At 29.3% G+C, this 12512-nt stretch overlaps 1 protein-coding gene across 4 annotated transcripts in view; it reads right to left on the minus strand.

Annotated features, from left to right (window-relative positions):
* The window catches only part of LOC107443371 (uncharacterized), a 36260-nt gene that overhangs the window by 15513 nt on the left and 8235 nt on the right, over positions 1-12512 (minus strand). For 2 of the 4 annotated variants that reach the window (XM_016057222.5, XM_071188204.2), the window contains exons 4-8: positions 8774-8861; positions 8288-8417; positions 7451-7496; positions 3892-4062; positions 3100-3189 (exon numbers count right to left, since the gene is read on the minus strand). In XM_016057222.5, the coding sequence (XP_015912708.3) occupies positions 3100-3189; positions 3892-4062; positions 7451-7496; positions 8288-8417; positions 8774-8861 (525 nt within the window). Of the gene's footprint in view, positions 1-3099; positions 3190-3891; positions 4063-7450; positions 7500-8287; positions 8418-8773; positions 8862-12512 lie in introns of all 4 variants that reach the window. The other 2 variants (XM_016057221.5, XM_016057220.4) reach the window with 1 other exon arrangement.

The raw sequence follows: 12512 nt of genomic DNA on the forward strand, positions 1-12512 counted from the left end.
ATATGCACTTTATATTCGTCTATCAAATTACTTCCATCGTTAAAATGCGTTCATCTTACGATGCACCACATCAAGAGGACACAAGAAAACAAGAAACAAGTCTGCGCACGGACCAACACAGAAACGGACAAAAATAAGGATACTATAATGTATTCTGTAATAATTGGGCCCCCCAAAAATTATGTTTTTGTCAAAAATTTTAAAAATTGGGAGTAAAAAAAAAACTTTTCTGCATTTTTGCAGTAGTCTTTCAGCCCTGTAAAATGAATACTGTTAATGTAATTTGAAAAAAAATGAGTAAATTGAACTGAATATGGTTTTAATGCCGCAAGGTTCAGGTAGATAATTTCAAAAATTTATAATGAAACTAAAATTAAAACATCAGAAAGACACAGAACTTTGACATATTAGACAAAATAACTAGAATAACCAAAAAAAGTGGGTTTTAACCTGAAACATAAAACCTTCCCAAAGCTTTGCTTACTTACATGTAATTGAATCCTCTTAAAACATCAAATTAAGAAAAGGACTACCGTATTTTTCGGCGAAAGTGGCGCACATCGATAAAAATGAAATTTTTTTTTTAAAAAAAGTTATAGTAAGGGCCGCTCCGGCACAAGCGCCGCATTGGCGCTAAACCGCGCATATCAGCATCCTTATAGAAGTGACCTTTAAATTACCATGTAGAATATCTGTATAATAAAAAATTACATTTTTTTTATACATTTCATAAAGTAAAGTTTTAATTTCTAAATTATAATAAAAAATTTCTTTTTCAGCAAAAAGAAAAAAAAGCAACAAAATGATCTAAAATAAAGTTGTTCTTATCTGTGGCACCGCGCCAAAAAATAAAGCTAAGTACAACAAATAATTCTGAAAATAATGTTAAGTACAACAAATTTTTTTTAAATACATCAAATAACATAATTTTTAAAATTATTTGAGGGGGGAGGAAGCCTAAAATGCGTTAACAAAGAGTTCACGTGAAAAAAAATTTCTCTCTCAGCAAAAAAAATAAATAAATAAATAAAACAATATAAAATAAAGTTGTTCTTACCAGTTGGCACCGAGCCAAAAAACAGAAGAACAGCAACAAAAAAAATATTTACATGCTCAGCAGATGAATTAAGCTGGGCTGATTACAGAAATCCGTAAAACAATGTTATAAGAAAAGAAAAATCTATTAAAATAAAAAGATTTAAAAATTTATTTCAGTTAACAATTTGAGGAAAGACTAATAATAACGAAACAACTAATAATAACAAGAATAAGAAATAACTAAGCACGCCCCATCCCACCTCCTCCACATGTCATTTCTACTGGAGCTGTTTAGGAGGAATCAATAATTTTTAAAGGGGTTGGGGAAAAGAAAAGAGGGTATGGGACCCCTAATCCAGCATCCCAAAATTCCTCACTAAATCTGATCTAATTTTTTTTTTTTCAGAAATTTATATTGATAAGACAAAAAAAAAATCAGTTATATTCTTCTTATTTGGAATTTTATTCTGAAGAAGTAAGTAACTTTATTTAATCTTTTTAAAATGAAAATAAAAAGCTTGAAAAAAAAAATCTGTGTCAAAGGAAACATCTGTTTCTAAAACAGTTTAAAATAAAGTGAGAAGTAAAAACACCTGCATCTCCAATGAACAAAATAAAGAAATGCAAGTTGGAAAAAACTGATCAATTAATCTTGACAGTTGTGCTTGTACTTTACTGGTTTGTTCCCTCCTCTGTTCCACCATAAATTAGCCACACCCAGTTGACATTGAAACTACCACATGGATTACAAAATGAATTCTATCCCTTTTGCGGTTTTTTATTCGATTCATAAATTTTTTTATTTTGCTGCTTTTTTATTAGTTATTAACTGTTAATTTGCTGTTTTTTTTTGTTAGTAGTTAGCTTGTTTTTTTGTTATTAGTTGATTGCTAGTTTTTTTTTATCGTTATTAGTTTTTAGCTTGTTTTTTTGTTGTTATTCATTGTAAGTTTCTTAGCATTAATTGTTACTTTTATTTTGTAGTTCCTTGTTAGCTATATATTTTTTTTTTCGAGTTAAGCGTCATTTGTTAAAACAAAATGTTATCTAAAAGAAAAAAAACGACGACTATAATCTCGCTCCGAAGAAGAAACGATTATTTCTTTTTTAGAGTATTCGGATTATTTTTTCTTGATTATATTACATAGATTATTATTTTAATTAAAAAATTTCTTAAGATGGGCCAGTTTTGAATTCACCCCACCATAATCTACGATCGAAACTTCACTAAATTTATTGGTTTTCTGAAATTAACAGTGTAATTGAATTATAGTAATATTTGAGCGCCATATTGGAATTTTCGAAAGAGATTCGAAGTTCAGCATTTCGTCGGTCCCGTGTGTGTCGGATTAGGGGTCCTTTTCTGCTCGTTCCAATTGCAATTGCCAAGGCGCTAAGCAGATCTCTAGCTTGCGATTTTTTATTAAGCTGGGGGTGGATACAAGACGAAAAACTTTTAAATTTTCTCCTAATGTGATGTTTTTGTAAAATTATTATTTCGTTTATTTATTATCTTGCAGGTTGCTGCCGAAAGTTTGCTAAGAATTGGCGATGCAGATCGCGATACGGACGAATATTTCGTCGACTTCGTTATTAATTTTTTTTAATAGTCTTTCTCTTAGAAAATTATTTCATCTTAAATAACTTTCCTTGATAACTTTTTTTAGCTACTAAAAAATATTTCGACGGAAGCGCCGCTGCATCGGAAGCGCCGCATGTAGGAAAAAAATAACTTTTTTTTCGATAGCCCCGCGGCACTTCCGCTGAAAAATACGGTATATAAATACAATAAAATTATTTGAAATATGAAAGAAAATGCAAGATATAGACTTTTGTAGAAATATTCAGGTATAAACTCTTGTTAGCAGTAAAAGAAATATCTGCAGAATTCAATCAATCAGGAATACCGTAACATTTTTAATAATTATTTCCATATTGAGTTAATTAATTTTTAAGGTATCAATAAAAAATTAAAACTCTGGAAATTTTCAATAATTTTAGAAATGCTGACAAATATTGGACACATCAAAAAATAAGTATATTATGTGAGTAGAAACTTACAAGTAAACTGCTTTCCCATAGCTTGTTGTCAGTATCCCATATTTCGTTAGATAATTTTAGATGTTTGAGTTCAGTTTCTAAAAGCTGAACCTGAAAATAAATTAAAAGTATTGAAGTATTTAAAATTAACAAAAAATTAGGGATGTAAATTAAAACTACTGTTCATAGTCATTTGAACAATTTTAAATCCTGCTAGCATTTAGCATTATTAGTCTTTAGGGTTGAACGTGATAGTTACTTATAAATGTTCAATATTTCAAATTAACTTTTTGCATTTATAATAATTTATTTTTAACAAAGACATCTAATTTATGATAACAACAAAAGAGCTGTTTCCCATCTCAGAAAAACTCTGTATTCAGTTCTTTTTTTTTCATTTGAAATAAAATGGTATGTAAATTTTTTATTGGTGTTAAACAGCCGATTCAAATAAGAATGTACTGTTCTCAATTTTTTATATATAACTGTATTTTTTAACATTTAATTATTATATTTAACTGCTTTGTGTTGGAAATCTACTTTACAAAATTCTTATAAAATGTTGAGTTAGTTTCAGAACCACTAATTTAAGCTATTCCAGATCAATATCAAATTATATTTCAAAAAATGAAGCAACAAAGGACAAATTTTTCCAATCAATATGATTCATTGAAAGCGAAGAAAAATATTCATACCATCATAATACAATATTTATATAACCATATTAATTAAATTTTTTTTAAATCAAAAATAGAGTAATACAATAGTAAGATTTTATACAATAAACTAAATTAACTGGGGAAATAAAAGTACCTTAAGTTTCAAGCTGTCTCTTTCAGCAGCAATGAGTTTCATTTCATGTAACATACGATCAAGCTTTAGTTCTTTTGACCTATACAAGTAGGATAATAACAGCCTTTGTTGTTGAAGCAGTTTACCGGGATTACAAGTAACTTCAACTTCTTTTAGTAATTCTTTTATTTTCTAAATAAAAAAAAAATTATTATAACATAAGTATTTTATATTGAAAAGGATACATTTAATAAATCCTGCTACCTAAATCAAGTAATGAAACCAAGAACTAAGCTCCAATGCAAAAAAAAAATTATTAAAATAAATTCAATTACATTTTCTTTTTCACTTTATAATTATTAATTTATGCTGTAAAAATTTATCGTGGCTACAACAAATATGCAATGTTCTTAATTTTGATAATACTAATAACTATGTCAGACAATTTTAATAAAAACCACAAATTAATAGAAAGTTTTGCTTTTCAAATCAAAATAATCTTATAGTTTTCAATATTAAGAATTATAATTTTCTACAATCATTTAAAATAAGTGATTATTTATTTTTATTTTTTTACATTTCATCTATTTAATTTACTATTAGATTTTTTTTTAAAAATAAAAATCGTTGCTTTGACAAAATTATTGTAACAAAATAACTTTTCAGGTGTTTAAACAGATATTTATAAAAAGTCATTTAAGAAGAAAAATTATTTAAAATATGTGCTGTAAACAGGCCCGGACTGGCCAGTAGGCAGACCAGGCAAATGCCCGGTGGGCCGGTCTGGCCTCAGGGCCGGTTGGACCGAGCCAGAAGCGCAAAATTTCTTTTTATACATTGCATGAATTTCAAATAATATTGCGCAAATAATAATAATATTTAATAACATATATATGATATATGTAGTAATAATATTGTTTTAATATACAGAGTGATTCAGATCATGCGTGCCACCCATTTTTTTCGAGAATGAAAATAATCAATTTGAAATAAAAAATCTAATGACTAAATCGACCCCAAGGCATTCAATATCTTATCTATTATCTTGAAAATAGTAGGAGATATTAAAAAATATTTTAAGTAAAAGTTATTTCTTTTCAAAAATTCTCTCCAATGATGCCAAATAAGATATAGGTTTTCATTTAAAAAATATATGAAATATCGTGTATATGAAAGACTTCTTGCTGTTGTAGAGTGAATGTAAATCTTCAACTGGACAGAAGGTGTCTTCTTTAGTGGATTCAGTTTTAAAGTCTTGTAATATAGATATAACAAAGTGCATCGGTAATTCAACTGACGGCAAATATGCAATGTGAATATAAAGGATTTTCTTCATGGCTTTCCAAAGAGTCCCCTGGTCAAATTCATGTTTGGTGTTATGCACATGTCTTACATTTAGTTTTAGGAGATAACACGAAGGCACTAAGTGCATTATTTTTCAGCCTACTAAATAGCTTCGCAGTATTTTTACGTGAATCATACCAACGCATGAACATCTGGGAACAAAGTAACGAACACGGAAATAAAAAAAAAGGCTCGCAACTATTGGAGAAACACGTTGGTGGTTCAAAGATTCTGCATTAAAGAAAATTTTTGGTTAATTTTCAAACTCAGATTCAACTATTAAGCCGTTACATGTCACATTGATTACAAGTTTAGAAACTATACAACAAAATTCAAATTTCAAGCCAGATATCCGTGCAAAGGCAAAAATATTTTTAGAATCATTTTGCAAATATGAAACAGTAATCACCGTCAAAATATTCTCAAGAATATTTGAATTAACTACACCGCTCTCCCAATATTTGCAAACCTCTGGTTTATGCATCCTAAAAGCTTTTGGAATGGTATTACAAACGTGTTGAGAACTAAAAAAAAGTTACAGATTTCATTATTCGCGCAAATAAGGAACTTGAAGAAACTGAACTGAAATTTAAACAAAGTTTCCATAAAAAGGATTGAAGAAAAAAAAAATTGATGCTGGGTGAGACAGCGTCAAATGAAACAGTTTTTGATGATGAAACCACTGCATTTAAGATAAACTCCCATAAAATTATTTTTGCACGGTTGTAGCGTCAATGGAACGCCGATTTCCTGCAAATGGAAAATTGTACGCCGATTTTTCCTATCTAGATCCGAAACGTTTCCCTGAAAAACGTCTTAACAAGCTTCAATCTGGCGAACTAAATGAGTTAAGAAAACTCTTGCTAAAATTTGACGAAACAGCTATTTTTATTTCAAATTTGCGGATTGAACTAAGAAATTTATCTTTACATTGGGAAAAACTGAAAAATTCAGACTTGGAAGATTATAAAATAATCACAGAAGATCATTCAAATGAAGATAATAACGACTTTACTTTGGAAACAGAAGAAGTAAGTCTAAAATTTGAGACACGCAGTGCGCTCAAAATTTGTGTTATTTGTTGCTACAAGATGCTACAGAGATTAAATTTATTGACCAATTCTTACAATTTAATTAGTCTAGCATTAAAATTTTTACTAACATTGTCAAAAAGTCAGGTTGCTTGTGAAAGATCATTCTCCACATTAAAAGTAATTGAAAATCGAATGAGGAGTACTTTATCTTCGTATAATTTGAATGCCTTCATGGTAATGGCAATAGAAAAAGATATATTAATGAAATTAGATAGCGACGACATAATCAATCAAGTGGCAGGAAATAGTCATCCTCTTTAAAAGTTAAATTAAATTTTAATTTCAGGACTTTTGAAGAAGCATTAAATCTATTTTCAAAATTTTTTTATATAAATCATTCATGTATGTGTAGTATAATAAATATTTTTATTTACTCTTCATCTTTCACATTACTTTTGATTTTATCAACCAATGTTTCCTCATAAGAACCATGTATTTTAATTTGAAATATATTCTATAAAGGATTATTAAGCAATTTTTATCTACTTTCTTACTTCGATTAATTAACTTACGTTCATGAGAATTTATAAGTAAAAAATGTCTAAAAATGATACATTAGGAGCCGCGTACTCTTCGCTCACGCGGTGTTTATGTGAAGTAGTGGGCCGATATCTCTAAAATGCCAGGGCCGATTTTCGATCCCAGTCCGGGCCTGGCTGTAAATACAATAAATATCTTTTTGGGAGATTGTGATTTAAGAAGACAAGAGCATCACCCCCTTTCTAATTCATTAAAGAATTTTATTCACTTCAGAAATCAGCTCAAAAAGAAGTACAGAGAATCAAAAAAAGTAAAAAAATTAACGAAATAAAAAGGTAAAATTAATATGGAATTACTTTGAATTCACACACAAAAAAAAGTTATCAAATAATAAAAGACATAAGACAGGTAAGGAAGTTTTATATACAAAAACTATGTTTATGACAAGTAAGTCTCATACAAAAAAAAAATTCTTTTTTAATAATCCAATTAGACAACAAAAAACTTCAGTTCATTAAAAAAATAAAATATTTCACAGGATGACAAAGATAATCACTTGAAATTACAAAAAACAAAGAAAAATTAGCTTAATTTCTTAAAATTAAAATCTTGAAAAACTCATACAAAATATATTTTTAATAAATCCAAAATTTTAAACTCACCTCATCAGATGGTTTATCTTCTGAACATGAATACTTATCATCAAAACTACTGAAAAAAAAAACAATAATTCTAAATTAGACTAGTTTCAATAATCTTGAAAATGAATATTTATAAACAGGATTCCCAGTGAAATGAATCCTGTTTCATATTCCCGACTTTTCCCCTATAACTTTAAAACTTTCGTTTATCACACAAACATTCCTGATGTTATTGAGAATTAAATTTTATTAAATAAAAAAGTAATATTTCATCAATTAAAAAAGTATACAATGAATCAGACTAAAGTCAAATAATATTTAATGAACTTATTAGTATTACAAAATAAGCATTATGTATTTGAAATTAAGTACATACTGTATAAGGACACAGATAAGGAATGACTCTTTTGTAGACTGCAGATTTAAATATCTCAGTTTTTGATAGACATAACCTATAGTGCCGAGTAAAGAGTGTGTTTGATATATGAAATTAACTCATCCTCATTATCTTCTTCCTTTGCAGTTTAACAGAAAAATATTAAAAAATTTTATAGCACATTTTATGCTGACCATTCTATACTTATTTTAGAAATGTAAGTTTTAAAAAAATTATCTTACAGTAAAAAACTGAAACAGGAATGTGAAATATAGCACTCACCCGATTTTTACTGCCTATCAGGAAAGACTTAAAAAGCTGGAAATTCAAGACAATTCCCTCAATAATTATGCCAATTTTTAAAAAATTACTTTATACATCATCTATTTTCCTTTAGCTACTTGAAGTAAAGGACATGCTAAATTTTAAAAAAGGATTAAATGTTAATGAAACTAAAATTAATAATGAGAAAAGCAACCAACTTAGCAACAGCATGAACCATTCTATCTAAATCATTAATAGCCTTGTCTCTCTCCTGTAAAATAATCCTCATTCTGTCTTCCATAGCAGAATCTTTATTTTTAAGGGAATCATATATACTCATCAGCAAATCTGCATAAAAGAAATTGTGGATGAAAACTTTATTTAAAATAAAGTGTGATCGATTAAAAAAAAAAAAAGGATAGAGATTATTGTTTTCAACTTTTATAGAAATTACACAAATAATTTCAAAGATGTGGTTTCTAGAAGTTGTTAGAGAAATTAGAAGTTGCTAACTATGCACTAATAAATAGTACTATCAATCTATAAGAAAAATACTTAAAAGCTAAAATGCAAAGAAAATATTTTAAATTTTATCAAAGTAACACACTTTTTTTAAAAAAAACTGAAGACACTAAATGGTTTCAAGCGGTATATTTAAAACTATTTGCTTTATTTGATTTAAATGTAAAACTATCAAAAATTACCTGAAATAGGTAGAACATTAGAACTTTCAGGTGAACAATTCTTTAAATTTTCAATTGAGGATTGAACACAGCACAAATTTTCCCATAACTGTCAAAAATATAAAAACAGTGATAAAATATAAACATGCAATAAACACAAATTAAAGTAGCTTTATTTAGAATAATCAAACTTCATAGGACATTTCCCAGAAAACGATGTGACAAATGTGAGTCAACATAAAATATTAAATAGTGACTTGAAAATGTATGCAAAGTTATAAAGAAGTAATGGACTTAGAAACTAATAAACTTGCAATAAGTATAAAAAAAATTTATTCAAAAAATTATGTATACAAAAGTTATGTATTTAATTCAAATATATTTTTTAAAAAAAGATGAATAAACATTTATTTACTTATCAGATCTTTTGATTTGAATACACTAAGACTTCACAAACAATAAATTTTTAACATTTATAACAGATTGCATACTTGCCAACTTAAAAAAACTGCCATCAGTAAAACTTTTTTTACGAAAAATTTAAGACCATTCGAATTATTTAATAAGTAACAATACACCACAAATGAATAATAAATATATTAATTATAGAATCTATCACATGATTGAATGTTGATGAAGTGAGAACCAAATTTTCATTAAATTTTTTAATTGCACTTGTTAGAAAATGTACAGAAATATCTAATCAACCAACCATTTATCATCTCAAATTCTATTACAATTATTTCAAATTCTATTACAATGATGCTACTTTTTAAAAAAATGTTATATGCAAAATAAAATAGTTCTTTAAGGGTTTTCCTCTAAATCAACAGCAAAAGAGGATGCTGAATTTAAAGAAGCTGAAGTAGCCTTCTTTGCGTTAATTAAAAAATCTTTTTCAAACACTTATTCGTGACAGGTTTTAGAAAATTTGGTTTTTAATATAAGCAGGCTTTCTAAAGTTTTATTAGACATAATTGTTCGCGATTCAGTACGGTTCTTTCTAACCAAACTAAAAATTCTCTCACATTCTGAATTTGAATGTGGTATGAGAAGAATTGACAATACAATGTTTCCCAATTTTTCATACTTAAACATGCCATCCGCACCTTTCATTTGACTTATCATTGACCACTGCACATCAATTGATCTATCTGAAACAGTTATATCACTCAAATCTTCCAACTGAAGTTGGCAAAACTGTTTCTGCAGTTCATCCATTGCTGTAAGCTTGGTTTCATTACTTTTTGTTTTTAAAAGGAAGGGAAACAAATTTACAAAATATCTCACGCTTTCAAAACTGGAGTTTTCAATTTTATTTAAGTCAGCAACTTCAGCATGTTTGAGTACTTGATCATTTAAAGGGAATTTCTTAATAATATATTCACAGGCAGTTATGAAATATTTGATAACAGCTGAATAAAACAATGATTTTTCTTCTTCCGAAGAATTTGAAATTAAGTCCATTGCTGCATTGCCTATAACTAAATCTTGCTGATCTTTATGGTTGAAAGAAGAATGAAAATTGACGCATGTTAACTCTTTTCCTTTAACCTCAGAAGGTTTAACAAACTTGGAAAAAAGTTCTTTTAACAGATCCAAAAGAAGAGCTCTTAATCGATGAATTTGTGGGGAAGATGACTGCAAAATCACATTTACCTTTTCAAATGTAGGGATAACATTTAAAAGAAATAAACTAAAGCACTTATTTAAATCTGAAGATAAAAACATAAAAATTTTCTCTTCTTTGGATAAAGTTGAAGAATCTTTTTTAGCTTTATGTCTTTTAACCATATTCACACTTTCTTGTTGTGAACTTTTCCTTTTTTTATCATTAGTTGGGTCCTGTTTATGTGTCATAGGCTGTTTTATTATAGCACAAGTCTTAGTTTCCACTTTAGGCTTATCCTTCAATTTATCTACTGTGTTGCTTTCTGTATCAACTACTTTTGGTATTTTGAAAAATGACAAAGTAGATTATACAGACACACTGGAAGTAGAAACTTCAGCTCTAAAATAGCTCATAAGTGGATCCCACTGATTAACCAAGCGTGTAAGACTTCTCCCTAACGATAACCAGCGAGTTGACACATGTTTAAGCACTTTTTGTGCTTCTTTACCATACATTTCCTGAAATTTCTTAAGAGAGTCCTTACGATTAACGCTCCTTTTTAAGTGGTAAAAAATATCTACCAAAACTTCATCTATCCTAACGGGAAAAGTTGCAGCAGCTTTTTCAGAGGCAAGATGTATTAAATGGCAGCAGCATCCAATTGATATTATGTGCTCATTTTCTTTTTCTAAAAATGAAATCACACCATTTTTCTTTCCCTGCATAACAGAAGCATTATCTGCACTGAATGCTATACAATTTCTAAAAGGAATGTCATATTTAGCAAACACATTTAAAAGAAGGGAGCTTATATTTTCACCTGTGGAGTTTCCTTCCAAATTTGGGATTGCCAATAAAGTACTTTCAATGCATTGAAGATCCACGTTAAAATAACTCACCACAACTGGGTACAACTTATAATCAGCTTCGTGACATGCTGCAGTAAATGCTTGTTCTTGCAAATATTTAATAATTTCTGAAGTTCGATCCATAGCCATTTCATGGACAAGGGATGCAGTTTTGGTTTTAGCACATCCGTAACGTTTCGCAATTTCACTTTTCGGAAACATCTTTCGAAAAAGCGGACCCACATGGCTGGCGGCATTTAGCGGAACATTATGCTCAACTAAAACAGAGGTAAACAATAACTCAGCACGCATTACTTCATCTTGGACATTATCAGGTGGCTTAAAAAATTTGCTTAGTCTTTGGTTATTTTCAGCGTTTTTGATGTTCTTGGCATGATTCGGTCCGGTCACGTGGCGATGTATATCATTTCTACCTCCGTGCGATATTAGAAAGTCAGAAAAACAAATCGTACAATAAGCATACTTTTCTCCTTTGTTTGATTTTTTTATGCATGGAAACTCTGCAGTATAAGAATTCTTATACGATTGAAAATAAGTTTTCTTCGGTTTCATTTTTAACACACACCACGTGATTACAAGCTAAGTAGTAGTTGACAATTCAGTACCGTTTTCGTTTGTAACAGAGGGAGGGAGAACGACGTTTGGATCGGCTAGTTCAGTGACGTAGTTGAAATGGGGAGTGGCAATAATGACGGGAACAGCGCATTCACTAGAGGAGACTGGAAGCAGTTAGGAGGGACAAATGGAGAATAACCAATCAACTGGGTTACACGTGCGTTACTATGGTTACGAGGATAAGCCACTTATAAGGGATGTGTGGTTACCGTGTTGCTTTGGAATAGATCGGAAAACTCGTGTCATTTTTTCTGTTTTCCCCCTTCCAAATGGTTTTACTCTAGCTCCGTAGCAGCTGATAAGCGCGGAATTTTGCCGATGCGCTAATCGTGCAACGTTAAAAACGGGGGATCCGTATAAATTTCAGGTTAATCCGTAGGCCCGTAAAATTAGACGTAAATCCGTACATTTTACGGATAATCCGTAAAAGTTGGCAAGTATGAGATTGCTATTTACTTTCTGTAAGTTCGCGTGAATACAGAAAGTTCCTTGCTATTTCAAAGGCTAAAAGCCTTATGAAAATATTAACACTAATTGAGGTTGCATTTTGCTACCTTACAAAATGGAACTTTTTCTATATTACTTTGCACTTCTTTTCCTATGATCATTTCTTGAACAGACAACACAAATTTTAACATTTTCATCAACTAATATATAATTAACA

The sequence above is a fragment of the Parasteatoda tepidariorum genome, chromosome 12, assembly GCF_982258835.1.
Source record: "Parasteatoda tepidariorum strain Cologne lab strain chromosome 12, Ptep-v5.0, whole genome shotgun sequence".
In the NCBI taxonomy this organism is placed as follows: Eukaryota; Metazoa; Arthropoda; class Arachnida; order Araneae; family Theridiidae; genus Parasteatoda; species Parasteatoda tepidariorum.